This window comes from Colletotrichum tamarilloi, assembly GCF_030869305.1.
Source record: "Colletotrichum tamarilloi strain Tom-12 chromosome Unknown Scaffold_32.1, whole genome shotgun sequence".
NCBI lineage: Eukaryota > Fungi > Ascomycota > Sordariomycetes > Glomerellales > Glomerellaceae > Colletotrichum > Colletotrichum tamarilloi.
The window spans coordinates 143508-167124 of record NW_026849415.1 but is presented as its reverse complement, the minus strand read 5'-3'; the positions used below and the strand labels follow the sequence as shown (position 1 = coordinate 167124).

At 54.3% G+C, this 23617-nt stretch overlaps 8 protein-coding genes across 8 annotated transcripts; 3 read left to right on the top strand and 5 right to left on the bottom strand.

Annotated features, from left to right (window-relative positions):
- Positions 1-814: 814 nt before the first annotated feature.
- On the top strand, positions 815-5642 carry CTAM01_08810 (uncharacterized protein; the record flags this gene model as incomplete). The annotated part of the gene is made up of 6 exons (XM_060524830.1): positions 815-833; positions 888-1811; positions 1872-1942; positions 2002-4193; positions 4259-5253; positions 5332-5642. The coding sequence occupies 6 exons, from the start codon at positions 815-817 to the stop codon at positions 5640-5642; spliced, it is 4512 nt and encodes a 1503-aa protein (XP_060380521.1).
- Positions 5643-6469: 827 nt separating this feature from the next.
- On the bottom strand, positions 6470-7504 carry CTAM01_08809 (40S ribosomal protein S2; the record flags this gene model as incomplete). Its single annotated transcript, XM_060524829.1, has 3 exons — positions 6470-6727; positions 6799-7056; positions 7235-7504. The coding sequence occupies 3 exons, from the start codon at positions 7502-7504 to the stop codon at positions 6470-6472; spliced, it is 786 nt and encodes a 261-aa protein (XP_060380520.1).
- A 731-nt stretch (positions 7505-8235) lies between these two features.
- CTAM01_08808 (rhodanese-like domain-containing protein) lies at positions 8236-9314 on the bottom strand (the record flags this gene model as incomplete). The annotated part of the gene is made up of 2 exons (XM_060524828.1): positions 8236-8290; positions 8350-9314. 2 exons carry the CDS (start codon positions 9312-9314, stop codon positions 8236-8238), a joined length of 1020 nt encoding a protein of 339 aa, XP_060380519.1.
- Positions 9315-10332: 1018 nt separating this feature from the next.
- On the top strand, positions 10333-10785 carry CTAM01_08807 (uncharacterized protein; the record flags this gene model as incomplete). The annotated part of the gene is made up of 4 exons (XM_060524827.1): positions 10333-10474; positions 10527-10558; positions 10613-10676; positions 10742-10785. The coding sequence occupies 4 exons, from the start codon at positions 10333-10335 to the stop codon at positions 10783-10785; spliced, it is 282 nt and encodes a 93-aa protein (XP_060380518.1).
- A 529-nt stretch (positions 10786-11314) lies between these two features.
- Positions 11315-12364, top strand: CTAM01_08806 (uncharacterized protein; the record flags this gene model as incomplete). The annotated part of the gene is made up of 1 exon (XM_060524826.1): positions 11315-12364. The coding sequence occupies one exon, from the start codon at positions 11315-11317 to the stop codon at positions 12362-12364; it is 1050 nt and encodes a 349-aa protein (XP_060380517.1).
- A 1368-nt stretch (positions 12365-13732) lies between these two features.
- Positions 13733-15352, bottom strand: CTAM01_08805 (uncharacterized protein; the record flags this gene model as incomplete). Its single annotated transcript, XM_060524825.1, has 1 exon — positions 13733-15352. The coding sequence occupies one exon, from the start codon at positions 15350-15352 to the stop codon at positions 13733-13735; it is 1620 nt and encodes a 539-aa protein (XP_060380516.1).
- Positions 15353-16440: 1088 nt separating this feature from the next.
- CTAM01_08804 (uncharacterized protein) lies at positions 16441-16953 on the bottom strand (the record flags this gene model as incomplete). The annotated part of the gene is made up of 1 exon (XM_060524824.1): positions 16441-16953. One exon carries the CDS (start codon positions 16951-16953, stop codon positions 16441-16443), a length of 513 nt encoding a protein of 170 aa, XP_060380515.1.
- Positions 16954-19556: 2603 nt separating this feature from the next.
- CTAM01_08803 (SNARE domain-containing protein) lies at positions 19557-21046 on the bottom strand (the record flags this gene model as incomplete). Its single annotated transcript, XM_060524823.1, has 3 exons — positions 19557-19870; positions 19924-20706; positions 20767-21046. The coding sequence occupies 3 exons, from the start codon at positions 21044-21046 to the stop codon at positions 19557-19559; spliced, it is 1377 nt and encodes a 458-aa protein (XP_060380514.1).
- Positions 21047-23617: the final 2571 nt, after the last annotated feature.

The following is a 23617-nucleotide window of genomic DNA, read 5'->3' as shown; positions in this document are numbered from 1 at the left end:
TTGATTTACTTGCAGAAGTCTGCGAAAGCCTTTTCTACTTTTGCTGGAAGCCCATTGCTTGGAGATGACAGGAGAGAACCAAGGTTTCTCCTGTTCGATCCTTAGTACATGCGACCTGTCAACATCCGAATGTCTGGTCTCAAACCTCATGTCATAGTTGCTGGGGTTCGCGGCTTCGCGCCAACATCAGGTAGCCGCTGTTGCGACAATCACAAAACCACACGTCAAAGAAACAGACCGTGTGCTCTGTCGCAAATAGAAAAGCTATTCTAGCGAGAGAGCACGACCGGAACAGGCAATGCAATATCGCGTCCCGAATGCATTGTTGAAACATTGACCATCTATCCCTTTCCTCCCTCTGTCAGTTACCTTTCTTTGTTGTCGCCGTTGTTGGAGGTCTTTGTGGTCGCATGGAAAGACCGCAATGCCTCCTTGTGATGCGCTCTTTACATTGACCATAATGCGACAGATTAAGTCATTGAGAGAATCTATCTGGCTCTTTGAAAATCGTAAAATGGAAGTGTTTCGCAAGTCGGGCGGAAACTCGAGTTCCCTTCAACTTTCTGCTTTCTCAAACTTCCCCGTTCCTTTTGTCAGGTTTTGCTCCCCAATGTCCCTATCTTGCGCAAGGTGACCCTTCTTCTCAAACAGTTGCCTGCAGCGTCACAGCTCCTATTTACCTGGGAGCTTGGGCTTTTCCCTCTCAAGTCTGGCGTTCTGTTCTCTCCCCATCCTGGGTTGTTCCCTTACCTTTACCGTTGTTGATTTCGCAAGTCTAACAAGAGACCTCTGAGCACAAGCAACAGCAGCCAGGATGGCGCAAGCAAGGATGCGTGAGTGTCACCTTAAGCCAAAATCGGGATGTCCACAGTCTAACCGTACTGAAGCTGAACTGGCCGATATGGTCAGAAGGCAATATCACAGGTTCCCTTCCGATACGTGGGAAGCTACACGTCTCGCACTCGATAACCCAGAACCCCATCGCCTCTTCGAACACATAGAGACACTCATCTCCACACGCAAGATCGATGCGATTCTTCATAGTAATGCGGACTTCCGCGGGCTCATGGCAAGTCTGTACGGTCAACGGTACGAGTGGCTTCAAGATGCGGACCTCGGAGACGCTCGTTGGGGGGTGACCCAAGAAGAGGGCGTCGAGGATCTCGCCGCGCAAGCCAAGGCAGCCGAAGACGACGGTCGGAGTTTGGAAAACCGGAAGAGAGATATCATGCTCAGGAAGCTTGTCGAAGGCGGCGACGATCTAGAAAGGTGGGCCAAGGTCCTGGGCTTCGAGGGCACCAGCTTCTCCCGGGCCGAGATCGAAGCCGTCGCAGCAAAGATGAGGACCGAATCTGGATTGGTGGAAGGCGAAGGCCGTCCTGCTTATGGTGTGGGAGAGGAGAGAGAGGGCATCGGCGGCCCGGATACCACTGGGTGTCTGGACGGACCCGAAGGTACGTACGGTCCTTCGACGTACGCAGGTCAGTCGAGCCTCCTCGCCGACGAAGAGCCGGTCCAGCCTGAGTCAGTACCGCGAGCCCCTGCCGAGGGCGGAGAGGCACCCAGGAACCCCTTTACGACGGAGTGGCGTGCCCGCGATAACCCCGGAAACTGGAAGTGGCCGCAGACCCTTGACCCCTATTACAGCAGCAACCATTTCATCAGGAGGTCGACGAAGTACAAGCATCCTGAACGGAACTCTCCACCAGACGATGACGATGATGAAGAGGAAGACGAGGAGGAAGATAACGAGGATGACTCAGCTCAGGAATGGGAAAGAGATGATTCTGAGGGTGAAAGGATGCCCCCGAGTGCGTTAGCTGCCTTGGCCACGACTAGTCGGACTCGGACAAAGTCTAAATTAAAGACAGTAACATCAACTCGAGGCGAGGGTTCTCGCAGCAGTCAAAAAGACAAGGGCCGAAAAGGTTCACGGTTACGTGTAAGTCAGATAGACCCAAGGAGTTGCCCTTGAGAATTAAGCTGACGTAGAGAGGTCAGCCACCAAAGACGAGCCGTCCGACTACCACCGAAAGACTGCCTAGAGGCAGTGAAGATGGACGAGCTTCTGTTCGCTTCTCGGGATTTACGGAGTCGCCTCCAAAGCCTCAAGGTCCTGTGAAATCCCCTTTCGTTTTGGACACTAGGGCAACGCCTCCGCGCGATGATACGACTGCCCCCTATATCACCGTCGCCGACACATCATCATCCACTGGGCATCGTTTACCCGCAAGCCGATCTGGACGCGGCAGTCGTCTCGTGAGAAACTCTGCCCTCGCCCCTCCATCGACACAACCCCCTCGTATCTTCACTCCTGCTAGAGAAATTTATGTTTCCGAATCCGCATCACCCAGCACCGCATCAGAGGCATCCGCCGTCGATATGGTCGACCCCGAATCCGAAGATGCCGATGCTGCTGCTACCACTACCACCAGAAACGACGGCGAGACCTCTGAAGACCTCCGCAGCAGACCCTACGACAGCCAGTGGCTCATCAACTGGTTCAAACAAGACCCCGCCACCACGGAAGAGGACCTGCGCATGATCGACTACAAGGGCTGGCGCGTCCCCGCACCCAAACTCCAGCTCGTCCGCATCAAAAACTTCCTCGCGGACGAGGATATTGACCGCACCCTCGACTGGGAGCGCAAGCGTGCCGAGATTCGCGAGTTCTTGCAGTACTGCATCCGCATGGACGGCGTCACCAAAAAGGACTGGTACGTCGATCTCCGCGAGGCTATCAGCATGCTGCGCACCCACGAGCTGTTCGAAGAGCACCACTACGGCACGAAGAAGCTCGTCGTCGATTTCCCCAAAATGGGCGCCGTCAGCACGCGACTGCCACCCTTACTCGACGGGCGCGACATCGTCGTCGAGAAGAGGGCTAGGGATCCCGTGCGGCCTCGTTACCTCCTACACCGCGTGCCCGAGTCCGTCCAGGACGTCGACTACCAGATCCCCGGACCGCTGCTACGAATGGCATTTCTCAAGTGGTTCCGCGAGGACGGGAACCTCGTGTGGGCCGCGGACCCGAACAGCGACGAGGCGCCCGGCTCGGGAGAGCGCGGGCAGAGGTTCGGGTACGAGCCAGACTTCAACATGGCGCTCACGGAAGACGAGTGGTTCGAAAAATGCATGACGGGAGGGCCCGAGGCGACCTCGGACGAGCTCCACGGCGAGGCCAACTTTTACCTCCTCATGGACGAGTACGTCGGCGGCGAGGTCAACACGTACGAGGACGAGGGCAAGACGCGCAAGTTGCAGAAATTCTACCCCGAGGGCGAGACGCAGCAGCGCTTCGCCCGTTTTCGCGGAGCAAAGCGCGCGGCGCTGCAGCAGTGTCTCTCGCATTTCAACAGCGAGGAGAACGTGGCGCTCGCGAGTCCCTTTCGAAAACTGGTGCTGCCGCTGACCAAGAGGGAGAAGGCGGCTGCGCTGGCTGATGCGAAGCGGGATATCGTGTACAAGCCTCACTCTGTCAAGGCGCCGCCGCCGGGGACGAAGCTTGACCCGCTTGGTATCACATACTGGCATAACCAGATGCAGGCTGCCCATCGCGACCGCGCGTATACATTGTGGAAGAAAACGGTGCGTAGTCACGAGAAGATGCTGGAGGACGTGGGGGTCGACAAGGACACGGTGAGGCTCCCCGAGCAGCTGTACGGTCCCGTCACACCCTGGCATTTCTTGAGGAAGAGCGAGAGGAGGGTGCTCATCGACTTTCATCACCTGCGCATCCTCCGCGAGAAACTCACGAGTGCGTACAATAAAGATCCGCGGGAGATGCTCGAGGGCGTGATCAAGAACATCGAGTACGGGCTCAAGGGGGCGCCCTCGTGGGACGTGGAGGAGGTCCTGGCTGCCCATCGGGAGAAGAACGGCGGACACTGTCGCCCCCTCAAACAATGGGAGGTGGATTGGCTAAAGTTTGTCTGCGGGCCGTCCACGACGGTCAAGGCCCAGCAGTCGGTGCTCCCGAAGCTGGGGCGCGACTTTGACGTGTTTGTCGCGCGGATGCAGGCGCTGCTGAACGAGCCGAGCCAGGTGTGTCTCTTTGCGGGGCAGGATCGCAAGAACACGCTGCCGCGGGTTGCCGGTGCCCTCAACGACGGGATTCGAACGGGCGACTATTTCTTCACTGATGATTTGGTGAATAAGTACAGCAAGGTGCTGGCCGAATATGGAAGACTCACGTAAATCCATTCCTCATCTGATGAAAGTGTAAAAGAAATGATACTAACAAAACGAAACCTCTCAGCTACGAACGCTCAGAAACTGGCGAGGTCTCCATAAGCCGACCCAAAAACGACTGGCACCCAGAACACCGCATGAACTGGGACATAGGCACCGACTGGGCCCAAGAAACGGACCACAACAAGCTCTTGTACCACCGCCTCAACGTTCCAAACCCATTCGTCACGTGGGAATGGCCCTCGGCTTTCGCAAAGTTGGACGAGATCAACCTGACGCGCACGCTGACAAAGGAGCTCCTCTGGACCCTCGGCTACCGCCTCGGCGTCGAGCTCGCCAGGTGTGTCGTGAACCTCCCCATCATCAGCCAGCGCCTTAATCACGGCAACGACTGGGAGTACCGCAAGACGCAGCTGCAGGACGTCCTGGGCATGTGGGGCAGCAGCTTCTCGCGGGACAGGCCCGGCGAGGAGGACACGGTCACGCCGCGGGTGTCGTACAATAGCGTCGTAAAGGCAGGCGAGCCGCAGACGTGGACGGAGGAGATGACGGAGGAAGAAGCGCGCGAGGTCGTCCGGCGGGGCATCATAGACGAGCTCTCGCGGGGCCACGGGACGCTGTGGCCCAGTCGGCCGCGGTGGTTCCACAGGCGCCGGGACGACAAGCGCTTCATGACGCTGCACCGCGAGCGGATCTGGGACTGGGCGTCTCCCGGCGTGTGCGGTAAGAAGAAGCGGCAATTCTTTTCGATGAACCGGTGGCCGGTGCATCTGCAGAGCAGAGAGCGGCAGGAAGAGATTAGGCGGAGCGTGACGGACGAGGGGTTGCGGAAGCAGGTCGAGGCCGACGAGCTGCGGACGAAGATGGCGAGGCTCGCGGAGAGCGTGAGGCCTACTGCGGACGAGATTCGGCAGACGCAGATAGCGCAGATGCTTTCTGTGCCGTATCATGTTGGCGACGATCGGAGGACCGAGTTTTTCCCTGGTGTGACGGAGTACTGGGGTGGCGATACCGAGTCGCAGAGGCGGGATCTTGAGAGGCGTGCGGAGGCGATGATTAATGGTGAGTCCTCCGAATTGCGCCCACACTCATCACCGACACAGAAGTGTGATTTGATTTACTAATTCTTCTATCTTACAGAAGAGCTATTTCCCAACGACGGCATTGCGCCTCGCGGAACGGGATGGATCAGTCGTGAGGCGGTCCAGACGCCCGGCGCTGAAATCCCTGAATTGATAGAAATTGATCCGGACCTGGTGCCGAGAAGCGTTCCGGCCTGGGTCCCCTCGGGGCGAAGGACGTCGTCGGTAGCGGGTGGGGCTAGTGCGGAGGAAACTCAGCCGACGCCGGCGACGGGCCGGCAGTCGCTGTTCCCACCACGGCATCCACCGCGGCAGAGACGAGTGCGATTTAACGTCGCGGCTCAGGAGGGTAGCGATTCGGAGAAGTAGGCCTCATTGGTTGGGTTAAGACGAGAGGGTATCTCTTGTTCGTGGTTTGCTTGAGACGTTTTGGGTGGGAGTTGGTTACATGTGCTTCGTACTTTTAGATCCGTGTTATCATGAACATATCCCTCGTACTTCATTGAAATGTGCACGTTTCAACTGTGCGCTTTGTGATTGGGTGGTGTCAATGTGAATCAGGTATCGAGCGAGTGTTCGTATGCTGCATTATGTACGCAGGGCCTAGATCTATAAACAGAGCCAGATTATCGTTACCTTCCCTCCTAGTATGGCTTGTACCTTCTGTCCCGAGAACTTATATTTTGCCGTACATCCTCAAGGATAGAAAACATGACCAAGTAGGTGTATGTCGAGAAACTCTTCAAGTATCAGCGCAGTAGGTAGAATGATGGTCAATATCTAATGCGCTGTCCCGTGGCCCGTCGACGTCCCTATGTCGCTTGATCAAGGATTTTTGAAACGTTTAGTTGCCGGCGATGCTGCTGCCGAATCATTACTTCGACCCATCCTTTTCGAATCCCAAATTGCTCCGCAGAATGGCGCTTCAACATGATATCACTCGGCCGAGGGGACGTTGTCTGGAAGGTATCGTAAAATTCATGCCCGTACTTATTTTTTGAAAAACCCGTCGGCTGCATTCAATGTTTGATCTTTATTTTCAGATCCGGAGCTAGTTTGCCCTTAGCCTTAATGTCATGCCCTGGCCAACCAACGATGCAGTGTAACACACGCAACTCCATGAAGAAATCCCGAAGCCGACACTTGTTCTTCTCATCTCCTCGCCGCCGACGTTCTCCCCATCATTCGCACATCCTCTAGTACTTCTTGCCCTCACGCAGGGTGTCCGCGTACTCCTCGAGAGGCGATCTGATGAGCTTGGTCTCCTTCCACAGGTTGGGGGTAAGGAAGCCGTAGGTGTTGGAGACGGCGGTGAAGGTGGCCTTGAGGGTGTTCTCGAGGGTCTTGGTGGAACCGGCGGAGGAGGTGTAGGCGTCCTCGACACCAGCGAGCTGGAGGAGACGCTTGACGGCGGGGGAGGCGACAAGGCCGGTACCGCGGGGGGCGGGAATGAGCTGTAGGATTCCATCTAGTCAGTCTTCCCATCTTCGTTTCATACGCAGAGTCGATTTCGGGGTGTACATACACGGACGGTGACGGAACCGCACTTTCCAGACTCCTTGGTGGGCAGGGAGTGGGGGGCACCGAGGTTGGTTCCCCAGTAACCGCGACGGACGGGGATGACGCTAAGCTTGGCGATGATGATGGCAGCGCGAATAGCGGTAGCGACTTCCTTGGAGGTCTTGATTCCGAGACCGACGTGTCCCTCAGAGTCACCGATAAGGACGATGGCCTTGAAACGGGTGCGCTGACCGGCACGGGTCTGCTTCTGGACGGGCTTAATCTGCAATTGGGGAAAAGAAACCACGAATTAGCATTTCCCTCCTTCTCCAAAAACCAGCATTGATATCCCAAATGACGCCCGAGAACCCGAATCTTCATCTGCATTGGCGATTGTTGCGTCGTCGTCTGCGAAAATCGATCTCGGTTCCCGGTCGAATTGGAGTGTTGTGTGTGCGCACCTTCATGACCTCATCCTTGAGCTTGGGCAGGAAGAAGTCGACAATCTGGTACTCCTTGATGGGCAGGGAGTGAAGGTAGATCTCCTCCATGGAGCTGATCTTGCCGGCCTTCACGAGACGACCGAGCTTGGTGACGGGCTGCCACTCCTTCTCCTCGCTCTTGCCGCCGCGACGTCCGCGACCACGGCCACGTCCACGGCCACGGTCACCGCCACGAGCTCCGAAACCACCACCTCCACGGGCGGGGGCGCTTGCACCACGGTCAGCCATTTTGTGTCGTCGGGTAAGGTGTGTTGAGCGCGCGAGTGAAAGAGACTGCTGCTGCGGTTAGTCCGGTTGCGTGGTGTTTCGAAGGGGGAGGAAGTTATTTCGCGATTCGGGTACAACTTTTTTTTGCGGGGGTCTGTGGTGGCTGTCAGGGCCGGCTGAATATTTTGCGATTGTGCTCAAGGCGGGCTCATTGGACGGGTTTGGCGAGCCCTAAGAGGGTGGCCTGAGCTTCGAGGCAGGAATCCAAGGTGAAGGGTGGGGGTCTCCGCCTGGGTGGTTTGCTCACCGAACCACACCGAGTTGAAGCACAGTGTGTCACGCTTGCAAACTCACTGTATTTGGGTGGTCTCGCACTTCAATTGGGTAGGATGTTCTCGGCCATCAAATTGGAGAGAAATTGCAGCTTCGTCAGTTATGAACATACCCATAGTACCGGGACGTACCTTGTCGACACACATTCTTTCTCCTCACTCATATGCGCACTGCAAGGCATCCGAACACACAAATTGTCCATAATCGTGATCCATTACCGTGGCCTGCTATGTACACCAGCCACCTGCGTCCCTCCCCTAAACGACCAAAAGGCTGACGAACCTCTCCCATGCGCAATGCAAACTCCAAAGCTGTGATGTGCCGGATATCGTACATGAAAACCAGAGAAAACCAGAAGTGGGGTAGTGAGGGTATCGCAACTAGACGCAACTCGACGCTGCACTCTCTCGCTCCATCTCTTACTCGTTCTTCCTGATGAGTGAGTCAGAAGGCTTGACCCGCTGTGCCCATTCACTATGAAATATGTCAGCTTATCAAAAGTCCAGGTATTGGTAAGAATTAATAGAACTTACGTCCAGCTTCCATCGTAGACTCTGCGCGTCTCAGGAGAGCCCCATCCAGCCTCCTCGAGAGCGGTCTCAATGACACAGGCGGTTACGCCGGTTCCGCAGCTCGAGACGATGGGCTTCTCAGGGTTGACACCCTTCTCCTGGAAAATCTGCTTGAGCTTCTCCGCGGGATAGAACGTCTTGGTCTCGGGATCCAGGACAGCGGTCATCGGGATGTTAATGGAGCCGGGCATGTGACCAGACGACAGACCAGGCCTGGGTTCCGGATCGGTGCCCGCGAAACGGCCGGGAGACCGCGCATCAAGGATCTGTACACCCTCCGCGCCCTCCTTGTTGTGGTCCAGCGCAATCTCGCGCACCTCCTCGAACTCAGCGACCTTACCCTCATCCAACTTGGGGATGGGGTAGGTACAGCACTCGACATTATAGAGCTCGCCAGACTCGGTAGGAAGACCTTGCTCGACCCAGAGCTTGAAGTTGTTCAGTACGTGGACCTTGGGATGGCCAAAGATCTTGAGGGTCCAGCCGACGCGCGGGGCGCTGAAGATGCCCAGCTCCTTGGTGTCGTAGACGACGACGGTGTCCTCTTTGCGGATGCCCAGCTCGCTCATGGCCGCTGCAAAGTCCTTGGCGGAAGGCAGCATATGGGGGTACTCGCTACGGCGGTCAATGACCTTGTCGAGGTCGAAGAAACGGGCCTTGGGAATCCGCTGTTGACGGTAGACCTCAATGCCGGTGCGGCCATCGTTGGGAAGGAACCAGGAGGCGCAAAGGGGAATGGTGCGCGGTTCGGGACTGATCTTGGAGGGGGGATTCTTCTTGAGGGCCTCGTCGAGCTCCTTGGGGGTGACGAGGTAGGAGGAGAAGGAGCGGCGGGCAGCGAAGGCGGCGGTGGCCTGGAGAGAGCGCGCAGTGAATTGCGACAGCTTTGTGCCGCGCGCGGGTCGTAGGATAGCGATGGTAACCATTTTGACTGTGTCTGGATCAACTGGTTCTGGTATGGGCGGGTGATGTCAGATCAGGTTGGGAGGGATTGCCGGGTCGGGAGGAGCGGTGTCGGTCGATATTAGTCGGTGACGACGGCAGTGGGCGGGAGCCCGGAACGCTGGGCCCTTTACCTTTCGGAAGGGTTAGAGGGAAAGAGGAAAATCACCACAAATGCTTGAGCCGCAGAGGCATTGCATGTGGTGGTTTTCAGTGCGGGGTTGGAGGTAAGGTAATTGGAAGGTAATGTGGAAGAGGGGAAAGCTCTAAATGAGGCTTGCCGTCACTACCGTTTTCTTCCCTTTTGCTGATGGTTGTTTGTTCTGGGCGCCGCGGTCGGTGGTCACTACTGGTGGTGGTGGACTGGTGGTTATGGGTGGTGGTGTCGGACGGGATTTTTTGGAGAAGGAGCAATGTAGCCAGGCCGCAAGGATTGGATGGAATGGGATTGGGGTACCCTCTACCTTGGAGGGATTGTCAGAGTCGCAGGAATTCGGGGGGCGTCCACTGGTTCCCAGTCAGTGATAAGCGGGAGGAGACAGAGGAGGTCGGGGTCCGGCCGGTCACCAGTGACTCCGTTTAAGTGGAGCATCGCGACAAACCGCCTGGGAAAACGAAGCAAAAAGCGACAAGGTGCGGTGGCCGACTGGCTGTACGTACTCCGGAAGTGGGAACGGTTGGCGTGAATGCGGGGAGCTTGGGCCATGTCGCCATCTGGTTTTGACATGATTGACTGGCTGCAGGGCCCTGTTGCCCCGCAGTTTTCACAAGTCCCACCTTCCATGGGCAGTTGCCAGTCCGCCGTGGTCCCGCCTTCCCAACTCCAACAAACAAAAGCCCCAGGGCTAAAATCACGACAACAAGATTACCACTTCATGCAAAGAAACAGAGGGTCTCATTCAAGCATATCACTCTTTCTCGCAACAGTGTTTATCTGAAAACACTGACGACAAACGAATCATATTCCCCAGATATCAAACCCTAGCGACAACAACATCCCTCATGAAGGTCAAGATCACCCGGTGGAACACCGTCGCGACGTGGCGGTGGGATATCCCAGAAGACGATGTCTGTGGTATCTGCCAAGTCCACTTTGACGGCACATGTCCAACCTGCAAATACCCTGGCGATGACTGCAGCATCCGTATGTTCTTTCCAACCTCCCATAACACCATTGCGTAACTAATAACAATTAGTGTCTGGCAAGTGTGGTCACAACTTCCATATGGTAAGTGTTTGTCTTTGCTTATCACCGTATTACCTATGCTGACACAACTCAAAGCATTGCATCCTGGAGTGGATCAAGCAGGACTCAGCAAAGGGCCAATGCCCAATGTGCCGTCAAAGTAGGTTTCATCTCATATGTTTGACAACATTCTCTTTGAATCAATACCCAACTGACATATTCTAGAATTCGAGTTCACTGATCCAAAGAATGAGACAAATGAGAGCTAGGGATTTCTCATGGAAATGATTTGACATGGTTGGCGTTTGGCGAACTGTTTTTAGCGATACCCAAGACCCTTACGAAGGCTCTTTTGGACTGGCGGACAGACTTTCTGGTCCTGTCAGCCGTCCCATCGCGAGCCAAAGAAAAAGACTCCCACTTAGGGTCTCGAATTCTCCTGATCAAGATTGATTAATATTATAGTGTTAGCGGCAGTGACAAGCAAAGACGCTTTCAACAATCACGTCTCGTTCCATTGACCTGAGACCAACGCCTGAGGTGAGAAAAGCATGGCCTTAGCTTGACTGTGCATGCGAAGAAGATGTCAGAGGATCATGAATTGTCGTAGAATATTCTCCTATATATGTCTCTGACACGAGATCACTGTTGAGGGCAATGCAGTTTCCCGATCTTATACCTCTACTTGTTGAACTGATGTTCAAAGTTGGAGGTTCGCAATCACATGCCAGATCAGGCACCCCGCTGTCACGTGGCGATAGCGATAAGCCGTCCCCAGCAACCTGGAACCGCTCCACCATGGCGCCCAACAGCTATCCAGCTAGCTCCCGTGCCACCCTGCAGCTCATCTTCGAGACCACCTCCGACCGCAGCTCCCATACTATCCCAGGAAAAGATGACAGTCAGCGCGACACGAGGGACACTGTCGATACCAACACCTCAACTCCCCGCCGCCCGCCTCGCCGACCCCGACCACCCTGGGAATACATTTCCCCTCGAAAGGATCACGCGACCACGGAGGAACTATACCGTCTGACGATGGCCGACGTCCCGACGTCCCCGCGCCCCGAGGCTGAACAGCCCGCCCAGGCGCCTTTGTCTTCGTCCTTCTCACAAGGCCAGAAGGCCGCCCTTGCCGGCTCACCATCCGACAACAAACTTGGCGCCGATACAACAACGGCCATCATCCCCACGTTGGAAGCAGATGACGCAGCTGAGAACGAGGCCGTCGACGAAGCCACTCTGCCCAAGCTCGATCCCGCCGGTTTCTTTACCCTCGTCTCCAACTCCACGGCCAACACCACCCATCACCCGACCGTCAAGTACATCTTCCTAGACGATGACCCGGATACCCTCACAACCGCCCTCGCAGCACATCACTCCTCGAACCAAATCTCGACCCCCTCGGCCTCGACCTCCAAATCCGGGCCCGGGAAGAACCCGAACCCGAACCCGAACCGAGCCGTCCTCCTCGATGTCGTTCCAGGTGAAGACGGCCAATGGAAGGTTTCCTCCGTCGCTAGCCTTAGCGCAGACTTTGCCGTGACCGACGCCAGCATATCTCGTCAGGAGGGCGAGAAGGAGGGCGGGCTGGTGCTCAAGATTGAGGGCGTCGAAAGCGAGGGCGCAACAATGATGGCTGACAAGGAGAAGGATCGTGCCGAGAGCTTGCCCAGCTCTAATAGCGGCGTGGCCAAGTCTGGGAGCGAGGAGTACGGACCGCTGCTCGAGGATTTCGAGCGCAAGATGAGCGTCCTTCGGCGGGTCGTCAAGGCTGGCGAAGGTCGCGCTGAGAAGGCGCGTGAGACAAGGCCTTCCGATGCTGAGGTTGAACCGGCCGAGGAGTGATGCTGTCATATGTGTATCTTTTGATCGAATTTCGGTCATTTACTAGTTACACAATTGGGCCTCCGACATGGTCCACGAAGAAGTCGAGACTTGTAATATCAAGGTTAAAAGGTAAGAGCCGTTAGCATACGAGCCCCGATCATGAATGCTGATGGGCTACAGAGAAAGACAGTAGATTGGCCTACTGTCAGCTCAGACTGAGGCGACGGCGGTTGAGTTGTTTTACCTTTGTACGATTCACGAGTCACGAATCATGATGGGAATCTGGAGTCCATATGCTTTTCTCTACCAACTACCTTCTGATGGCAGCAAATATGCTCCACTTTTGAGACTGAAGCGATCATAGCTTGCAATATGCCCTTCACAGGCGGACCGAATACAAGACATATAATTGAAAGTGAAACCATGTTACACATGTTCTTGTCCAATTGATACCACAATGGACTTTCTAGAGGCACCGGTATTCCTCCACTCTCCCTATTTTCCAGCTGCTTCCTGATCAAGTCCATGCGTAATCACTTCAGTTTGAATATCAACGCGATTGTGAGTGATGAAGTAAAAGTGGAAAGCGCAGTTGAAGCGTCAGCCAGCCAGAAAGCAAGGAACGCATCTATGGGTAAGTTGTGCTCCTGATCTTTTTCTTAAAAAAAAAGCGACTCATGATGGCCACCGATACTTTGAGATTCTTCTTTTTGGAAAGCTTGCCAGACACATGCGACATTGACTCGTTAGCTGCTTACACTGACGGAGATTCTCCTAAGAGCAAGCGGCGCATTGTTGTTGGCATATGCTTGAATGTTGGGTCGAGCCAAGACGACGGCAATGTGACCATCAGCAGCAGAAGCAGCTATAAAAAAATGTGGCAAAGATTACCAGCCTTTCCAAAGTCTCATGGCTGTTATGCGACCTTCTTCCTTGTCTGGTGCTGACAGCTCCTGCGAATTGTTCTTCATCACACCAGTGATATCTGAGAAGGGCATCGTTTTGCCTGCTATACAGTATCGGTGGCCAAGGTTAAGCACCACCGCACTCAGCCCTCACTGTGACGCATTGCTGTTCGTCGTCTCTGTATTCGCCACAGAGCCTCTAACGCGAGAGTATGACTAGTAGTGAGGGATTAAAGGTCTAGGATAAAGCCAAAGTGATAGAACAATGCACGTTGAGGTGAATAATGCACAGGATCCAGAGGTTTGATCCCTCTTTCTCCCTCCCAGACCCAGAAGTCTAGCTCGACCTCTCTTGTCTTGAGGCCTTCACTATACACAATGGTCTTTGAATTGATGAATGCTCGTGTGTTCGACTTTTCAATATGCTTCAGTACCTATCATCGATACCTCGGGTCTTGGCTATCAGTAGCTCAAGAGCTACCTACTCCCAGAGAAACCCACCATCCCTCCTCCACAACCCAGTAGGATCATACCGCCTCTGCACCTCCCGCAAAAACCGCCCATTCTCCTCGCCATAACTCGCCTGCACAGGCTGATTCAAAAGCGCATAATTCATATACCGCGGATTCGTCCTATAAAACGCCGCCTTCTCCGCAGACACCGCCCGTTCCCCCTCAACAGCATTCGAGCTCCTCATCCCCGGCGCAAAAGACGTCGCCAGCCGGTCCCCGTCCGCACTGATACCCTCGACGAACCCAAACATCCTCTCGTCGTCCTTGGCCTCCGCCCAGGCGAGCGTGTAGTCAACCCACGCGGCGTCCCCGGCGTCCGCATCGAGCCCCATCACGTTCCTGACGCCGCCGCCAGAAGCCACACGATCGCCGGCGCGCGTGACGGCCGCGGGGACGGGAACTAGTGCCATGGAGAATATGCGCGCCTGGTCGCCCGCTGCCGTGGCGTTGGCTTTGTCGCGGAAGTTCTGCCACTGCTGCAGGTAGAGATCCGCGCCCTGCTGCCCTTGGAGGTTGGGAAACGTGTGGCCGCCAATGAGCCAGCGCTTGAGCGGTAGGTTGCCATTGTTGTTGGACGTGATGAGGGCGGAAAAGTTCTGCGTGGCGGTGCTGTCTGCCGTGGGTTTGGCGGCGTAGAAGCCCGCAAAGGGGCTGGCGTCGCCCGCGGGCGGCGAGGAGGCGTTGTAGAAGACGTAGACGTTGAGGAAGTCCAGCTGCGGGTTCGCGCCGCCTCCCATGCTGAGGTAGATGTGCGATTGGGGGTCGTATTTGGCGCTGAAGGCCTGCGTGGCGGTAAAGACTTCCTTGGCCTTGTCGAGCGAGAAGGTCAGGATGCCGGCCCAGACCTGGTTGGCGTGCGAGTAGGCCTTGAGGCTGAAGCGCGTGACGATGCCGAACTGGTTCCCGCCGCCCTTGAGGGCGCGGAAGAGGTCCGGCTCGGAGGTCAGGTTGGCGTTGACAACCGTGCCGTCGGCGAGGACGACCTCGTAGTTGAGCACGTTGTCGCACGCCATGCCGTGGAGTCCACTGAAGTAGCTCATGCCGCCGCCGAGGAGCAGGCCGCCGACGCCAATGGATGCGAAGCGGCCCCCGATGACGGTCACGCCTTGGGGTTCGAGAGTCTTGTACACGTCGACCCAGCGGGCTCCGGAGCCGACGAGAGCGTAGCCCTTGTCTGCTACGTTTTGGGTCTCGTTGATGGCGTCCATGGCGACGAGGACGCCACCGTCGGTGCTGGACCAACTCGGGGACGAGCCGTGGCCGCCGCTCTTGATGGCGAGTCGGACATCGTTGCCGCAGGTCGAGAGCACTTTGACGATGGACGCCACCTCCTCGGTGGTCCTAGGACGTGTGATGCAGGCCGGGCTCAGGCCTCCGGCGGTTTGGCTCCAGTAGCCGTCCCGAACCGACTGATAGTCTGTCGTGTTCGGTGCCGTGAACACTTCAGGCGGCAGCGTGGAGGCGAGGATCAGGCATGCTTCGGCGGGCGAGGAGCACGAGTAGCCTTCTACTGCGAGGGGGGAGATCGATAAGAGGCCGCCCAATAGGGCCCTGGTGAACTGCTGCATCGAGTAAGAGCTATTCAGCATGACCACGAATCAAATGTTGTGTGTGTATGTATGCGAAGAGGAAGATTACGTGAGACAGTGTTGATCGCTCACATGTGTTTACAGATTGTGCGACTACGGCGAGAAGCTTTTAAGTACTGCATCTTCACCGGCTGCCTCGGTCGTCCAGAAAGACTCCTTTGCTAGAATAGAGTTCAGCATGTAAGATTGCCCAGTGTGACATTGGGTCGGCACTTAATTGGAGGTATCCCACCGGCTTTCTTCAACGGTGTCGCTTACACCCGACAGAGTACGAGGCATTCGCAATGACGTTGACGATTCGGAACAGGACAGCTTCGAAGACCTGTACTATATAAAAACTTTGTCGCGACTGAATGTATTGAGTCTGTTTTCAGCGAATTACTATAATTGTATAGTCGACCTAGCGATGCTCAGTTTATAGGACAACCAGGACGAGCTGGCTATGATGATCTGCTCGAGGGCCAAAGGCTAGAGCCCCAACTGCTTGTCTAGGTAAGTAGTGTAAAAAGTTAGAGACATGTAGCCAAGTGAACATCAAAATTGAATTCATCGAGCAAGCTCCGATTGGCCCAGAGTTACCGACATGCAAGTCGTCTTCTATTTTAACATTGCTGAGGTCTTGGTAAACCCTGCCTAGGAACACACTGAATTGTGGACGTAGTGCAGGAGTAGATTGTCAGCTCTCTGAAGCACCTTGCCGACATAATCAGTTGCTTGGCTCCGACTATGAAATTGGAGCCCGGATACTTTGTCACCAATGTTATCAACATCAATTCAATGCTCTAGACACAAGTTGGCGACATCTGCTGGTAACTGCCAGATTCCCTGGGATCAGTCTCTTTGGTGAATTTAATGGAAGACAGCGGATACTCCATTTATGACCAGTATATTGTTTGCTCCTCTGATATTGTCACGAGATATGGATGTGGGCAGCATTAACCACATCCATATCTCGTGACAGATACCTATGACTTAGCCTATGTGCGAATATTAAGCTATGCGGTTTCCATCTCGCCGTGAACACAGTCCACTCTGCTAAATCTCTAGTTCTCGGGCACATCCGCCTCAGCCATCTCAGCCAGGCAACCTCAAATCAACTCCAACGGGTTCGTCCTATTCGCCGGCGGCGCAACCTGCAACGCATCCCAATGCTCAGCAACACATCCCCCCTCGAACCGCCAAATATCAACAGCAACAGTATACCGCCCCATCCCGGGGCCCTCAACCTTAACATGGCTCCACCCGACGTTATCCGCGAACCCGGTGTTGGTAATAGTCACATTCCACTCGGCAATGAGGGGTGCAATCCAGGCCAGGCTGGCGTCGCGGTCGCCGTTGACGTTGGGGTTGTGGTTGATTGCGTTGGGCAGGATGTGCTCCCTTCCCGCGCGGTAGACGTCCTTTTCGATGTAAAACTTGCGGAGGAAGTTTGTGAAGATTATGGATTGCTCGGCGGAGGAGACGGGGTAGCCGGGGTTGCAGGTAAAGAACGGGACCGTGGTGGGCGCGGAAGCATTGTTGTTTGGGTCGGTTTGGGCCTGGGCCGCGGGGAGGGAGAGAAGCTGGAGGGCTGTGAGGGCGGAGAGCTTGGTGAAGAGCATGTTGGGCGATGAGGTTGAGGTTGAGTTAGGAGTTTGATTATGGATAGAGAGAAGGAAGATGTGGTGAACGATGAGATGAATGGTAGACTGACTGAAGGTGTTGGCCTGAAGAATGAGACTTCCGAGACGCGAGAATCATGGAGCTTATAACTTGAAGCCTTCTTTGCAACTTACAAGCCTACAAGTCACGATAGCTTCAACTCTTGGCAATTTGTTCAAGTTTGTAAGCCCATTGTAATCCAGTAAAGAGGAACCCACGTTGCTTTGAAATCCATGTGATTATGGAACAATAAGCCTCTAGCGTGATCGTATCTCGTGATCACCATCAAGTATCCTGACAACAGAAATATGCCATTCAGCCGTGAGCTTCGCGTTCTGGTCTTGGCATGTCTACGAGGTAGGCTGGTTAAGTAAAGTTGACAAATGTGGCTTGGCTATTACGCATCTCGCTATTAGATAGTATCAATGTTCAAAGTCTAATGAATAACGTTGCAGTTTTCATGGCCTCCAGATCTCTCCCAGGGAAGTTGAGGCATATAAGTCGTGGCGAAGCAACCGCGCGGGTGACACAACGTATAAGAAAGTGAAATTGTGGGCCAAATCTTGAGTGTCGACATCCAGAGTTGAATCGTTCAGCGCCATATCATAGTTGCTATTCATAAATCACGTAATTTCTTTGGATTCCGGAAACATGGCCTACCTATCCCATTTTCGACTAAAGATGAGAATTTTATAGCAGAAACAACATGCATGTTACAGACAATGGATACAAAACCTAGTCCGTGGGAATATCTCACTTACACCACAAATTGGGCAGTTCACTTAGTTCCACAACGCAAAGAATGTCGATAATCTCAAGCTCGAAGTATATTGAGTATATATCATGTCGGACATTTCCAACTGGCCGGGCTGGTGTGCGAGAACCACCTTCGTCGAACAAAAAGGTTGAACTCAAGCAGCAACGACTTGATCGACACATCGAAAAGATGGTAAATTCAAAGCGTCTCCAGCCGACACATGCCTTTGTTACTTACACGATACCCGCGCGGCGTTAAAGTGGCAGGGCGTACGGATACCGCTACGCATTACGAACACCCTGTAGATGGAGAAACGAACTCATCTAGTTCTGCGCTAGCTACGGTTTGTCTCTAGAGTTGACCACGCACAGGCCAACAGAGACGAGTGTCGACCAGTCAGCGCAAGCCATTTTGTAAACTATCCCACCGGGCCGCCAACCTCCACTCGCCTTCTAAACTTCTTCGAGGGCTGTCGAATTTAACAGCTTGACCGAGCGGCGTTAGACGAACAGTTGGGAGTTTTTGTATTTGTGTTCTGTGGTTAAATCAAAGAGCTGTTTCAAAAGCGTGTGCCTTTGTAATTTTTTTCCCTAAAAAATAAGATGGAGACTCGCTGGTTGTACATGAATGCCCTTGGGCCCCCTTCTTCAGCAGTGAAGGCTTTCAAAAAAGGCTTGTTTCCAGTGAAGACCAAGGGCTAGATAATGGACTCGATTTGGGTTCTCGGCATAGAGTCATAAAATTTGAGAAGCGTTGAAATTATTAGGACTGAGAAAATAAGTAGTATGACAAAAGCCACTTTAATTCGATACCAAACGCTGGTGAACATAACGGTAGATGGAGGAAGTCGGAACAATAGTCTAGTTCAGATACAAATGGAATTACAAAGCTGGTTTTTCTTGCCTCGTATACAGTGTTCGCGTATCGAGGTTCATGAGTACGTCGAATGACTTCATCCCAAGCACATGTGTCTCATTAGCGACAAGAAAACCGAGAAGTAATACCAAAGCCCTCTGGTAAGTGTACATAACTCGGATGCTCCGTCGCTGTGACTCATCTTGAGAAGGCCATCACATCCTCATTCAGCTCGTACATACGGGCAACCTCACAAATAGCACACTCATAGTTGACCACAGTTTTGCGGAACTACGACAACGACATCCCGTGAAGACATCACTAAATACTCAAGTATTAAAAGCGTCAAGTTTGAAAAGGTGACTATATTTACGAACCACTCATGCCAACGCCCCTGATGCAACAAATAAAACTGTAAAAAAGGAGCACACAACGATCAGAGTCGCAGGCAAAAGGTAAGCTAGCTAGAAAACGCCCGCACAAGTGTGTTCGATAGTTTTTGCCTCCTCTCGAAGAATCCGAAAAAAAGGAGAACCTTCCGAATCCAAGACGCAACACAAGAAAAGAGGAAGCACGGATGGTTTTGGTTGAACAAGTAAAGAAAGTCTGGTTATGGGTATACAAAAACACCCTACGAGATAAGTTTGTGGTCCTTTTTAGCTTTGGGCTCCACAGGACTCTTTCTCCCCTCATTTTTCGTGTTTGGTTTGCCCCTTACCCAGCAGCAAAAAGAGATATGAAATTAACCTTCCATATAATCCGTCCGTCTATAAAAAGCGGCGAGAAGCTCTTAATGAGTAATGGTAGTGAGAAATCAATCCAGACGTCGAGTCGGAGGGACGGTATACTGGTGGTGTTGGAGAAGCCTCGAGTGTGTTATGAGGCGGTGGATAAAGGCGGTATGGTATGATGGGTATTTTGTACAGAGTCGGGAATAATACGATGGACCGTTTAGTTGCGGACAGCAGGCATGTCGACCTTGCCGCCGAAGCGGGCGACGACGGCGGAGTCTTGCACAGTGGCGGTCGGCTCCCAGGTAGCTCCCTGCTGAACCATGCGGCGCATGATGCGGCTCGTCGTCTTCAGAATCTGAGGGTGCGCGGCGCCAGTATCGACAGGGACCGTGTTCGAGAAGTCGGGCAGCTCGAGCATGCCAATGTTGCGCTTCGCGCGGGCGGTGGTGGCGGGAGCCGGAGCAGCCTGACCGGGCTTGATAATGGCGAAGTAAATGGCAACGATGACAGCGATGATAATGATAATAAGGACTGTAGACAATTAGCAAGATATCCCGAGCACTCTACAGCAAACGCAGACTTACCGCAGATACCCAGGCACCACCACTTCTTCCTCTTGGTCGCCTTGGCGGTGGTAATTGCAGTTCCGATTTCTTGGTTGCCCTTGTCGAGGTTCTCAACGACCTCCTCGCCCTTCTGCTCGATCTGCGTAACGGCGGCCTCTTGCTGCACAATCAACGTATCCATATCCTGGAACAGCTGTGCGAGCTCATTCAGCTGTTGCTCGATCTTCAGGAGGGCAGCTTGGCGGTCCTGCACGGCGTTGAGCACGGCATTGGCCTGGGCCTGGCGACCACTCTGCATCACGGCCTGCTGGAAAATCTGGGCACCGGCACCAGCATCCTCAACTGCCTCGCGGACTTCGCGCTCGTCGGCGTCGGGTCGAACGATGCGGTACTGGCGGGCCATCTGGTCCTGGGTGCGCTTGCGGAAAGCCGACTCGACCTGCTGATACTGCTGAATAGCACCCTTCAGGCGGCGATCGATACGGCCGACCTGCGGCGAGTTTCTGGCAGACTGGCCATCGGGCGAGGACTTGACTTGGCGCACGCGATCGGTAAGTCCGCGGTACAGGGTCATCGTCTCGGAGGAGAGGGCGTCGAGCTGGCGGACCGTCGATGAGTTTGCTGATGTGTCGGCATCGGTCAGGGTACGCTCCTGCAGCATGCGCAGCTGGTTCAGGTTGGCCTCAATCTCGTCGATTCCTTGGTCGATGGATCGGCACTCGTTCAGGATGGCGTTAGGATCCGACGACTGGCCGAAGCCGCTGGCGTTTTGAGCGAGGGATTCCATCTCGACGTTGGCGCCTGGTCGGACAGACAAATGTCAGCAAAAGAGCACGTACGACCGTCGCGGTCAGGTCGTACCATATTGGTCCCTACCCATAGCTGGTCCCTGGTTGTATCCTCTGTTTCCACCACCGCCGTAGGGAGAAGGTCCCGAGCCGAAGCCCTGCTGAGGAGGACCTCTGGCAGGAGCTCCTCCTCCGTATCCTCCACCGGGACCATCGTCCCGCTGGTCAAAGGGGTTTTGACGACCACCGTATCTATGCTCGTCTGTCAGTATTCCGCGTTCGGAGAGGTCGTACTCGTCGTCGTGTGTCCCGTCAGCTCCATGGGAGAGAGAAACATACCCGTACTGCGCCATTATGTTAGTTTTCTTCGACGAATATCGGTGGCAGGAAGAACGGTCGGGTCAATTAGGTTAGGTGAGGTAGGATGGATGAAAGGGTAAAAAGAAAGACGTCAATCGTCAACAAGGAAGAGCAGTCGAAATGGGCAAATGCAACGCAACCAGGCTGAAGCAAGTATGATGATGTGCAAAGAAGGTTGGTGATCGCAGGAAGTCAAAGTTTGCGATGTTGCGGCTTTGCGAAGAGTGTGCGGACAAGGCAACGGGAACGGGATCGGGAACGGGTGGACTTTCTCGACTTCGAGAAGGGAAGGCCAACGCAGCAACGTGCGATTGACAAGAGGACGACAGGACGTAATGCAACGTTGGTAGGGCAGGGCAGCGTGCAGAGTGAGGGTTGAACAAGGCGAGGACGGGCGGGCGAAACACCGGAAGTGCGAGGGTTGGGGTGAAACACTGACACTCATGTTGCTTCTGCGAAGCGCGAAGGCTTCTTCCTTGCGCGACGATGATGCGAGGTTGGTAGACGCTCAGGGGCGAATGCAATGTATTGTAGTATTGCTTTGTTGGATGAACGTCGGGGTGGTCTCGCGCGCGATGGCTTTGGTAGGTAGGAAGATGTGTAAGGCCTTTTGATTTGATGTTTTGTTGATTGTGGCAGAAAAAGAAGCAAGTTGAGTACGGGTAGAAAGGGCGAAGGAGAAGAAGGGGGGGCGGCGGCGGATGAGATGAATTGGCGTTGTGGTTGTAGCGTCGAGAGTGACGGTGTGGTCCAGGTCCAAGTCCAGGTCCAAGTACGACTTTCACACAGAGTCGCTCTCAGGCTTGGACGACAGAAGTCTCAGGCTCGTTTTTTCTGGGTCAATGGTCGTCGACTGGGGGGCGATGAAGCGAGACGAGGCGAATGGGCCACAATCCACAATTGCACAGGGCCTTGGATGCAGGAACGTGGGCGTTAAGCGTGTGGCTTGAAGCGCTTCTTTGTAGCAGAAATTCGAATTGTCTGTTCGGAACGGGGGCGCGCTGCTTGGGGTGCCCCTGGCTTGCGGAACGATCGCCGTTTAGGTAGCTTTCTGGCTCCAGTAGGAGAGATGATTGGAGGGGCCCCGGCTTATTGGCAACAACCACACTATGGAGTAGAGAGCTTGTGTGCGTGAGTGTGCTCAGTTGTTTTTTTATTTAAACTGGGTTGACGAAAGGGCCGTTCCTTTTTTAGTGTTTTTCTCGCCTGGGGTGAGTGTGTGTCTGTGAGATTATAATTTCGTGGTTCGTTAACGGCGTCGTCGTCTCAGAGTCGGATGAGTAAGCTACAATATACACTCTTCCGAAAGAATGAGTGAGCGATGAGAGTGAGAGTGAGAATGAGATTTGAGTGTGAGTGTATTCGTGGATGGGCGGGCTTGGCGAGGTACCTGCATGCGACGAAAAAGGTCCCAATCGAGGCAGGGGCCGACGATGTAACGCGAGGGAAAGGGGGGGACGTCGTTGTCTGTCACTCTCTCACCCACTGTTGGCTGTGGTGACACTGGTGAGGTGAGAAAACCTGAAAAAAAAAACGCTGTTTTCAGGGCTGTGTGAGACTACCTCAATGGCGTGTGAGAATGTGAGAATGTGAGAACGTGAGTGAGCCTGGGCTGTCTCGACTCAGGCGGGCGCGGTCGGTGGCAGGTGATTGGTCGAGGAGTGTCGAGGACTGGACCCTGAAGCTTGGACTTTTGCCTTCTCTTCTTCGGGTGCGCTGTAACTGTAACAAGCGGCGGGCGATGAATGGAGGCGAATAAACTTGAGGCGCTGGCGGGAGATGGTCCAATGCCGGCGTCCTAAAATTAATGCGACTTTCTTCAAGATTGTCTGATGTTGGTGGTATTGGCTCGATGGATGCTTCGATCAAGTGTTCGCTGGCCGGTCGGTGCTGCTGACTGAAGCAATACCTCCTTTCTTCACCCTTCTTATTCTGGAATTGGCTTCCAACGTGCAACTTGCTCCCTGATGCTTGCAAAGTGTCGCTGACTGTCCGTTCGTGCCACTGTCGGGACTCTTCAAAAAAGGCTAACCTTGAATTTAGTGAAGAGGGCTGCCTCTTCTGATGATGCGGCGGGCCTCGTCCTGGTGACTTGTGACGACCCGTTCAGAGGCGATTACGATGGAGGTGTCGAAGGCGAAGAGGTCGACAGGGATGTTGACGACGGGAATCGTGAGCCAATCGAAATGGTTCCCTCAAAGTTCAAGAGAGTCCACACAAATGTGTGTCTTGTCTCCTCTTTCTCTTGATAGTGGTGGTGGCAGTGGTTTCAACTGCACCCAGCTCGACGGCGTTTCGTTGGCTGGTAAGAATAGAAGCAGCCGAAGCCAGATGGGTAGCGGCAGGCTTAGCTACTGTAGCTAAATCTCACAGTCGCTGCTCTTCGTCGTGCGTGGCGACGTCAGTTTGTGAGGTTGCAGCGCAAAGGTTGCGAAATGCCAATCAAGCGTTCGACGATCCAGATCTCTCCACTCGTTTGGGAACCGGACACCTCGTGTTTCTTTCGCTGCCGTCTTCCCGTTTCTCGTTTTCCCGCTTTTTCTGTTCAGTCTCCGCGAACACGG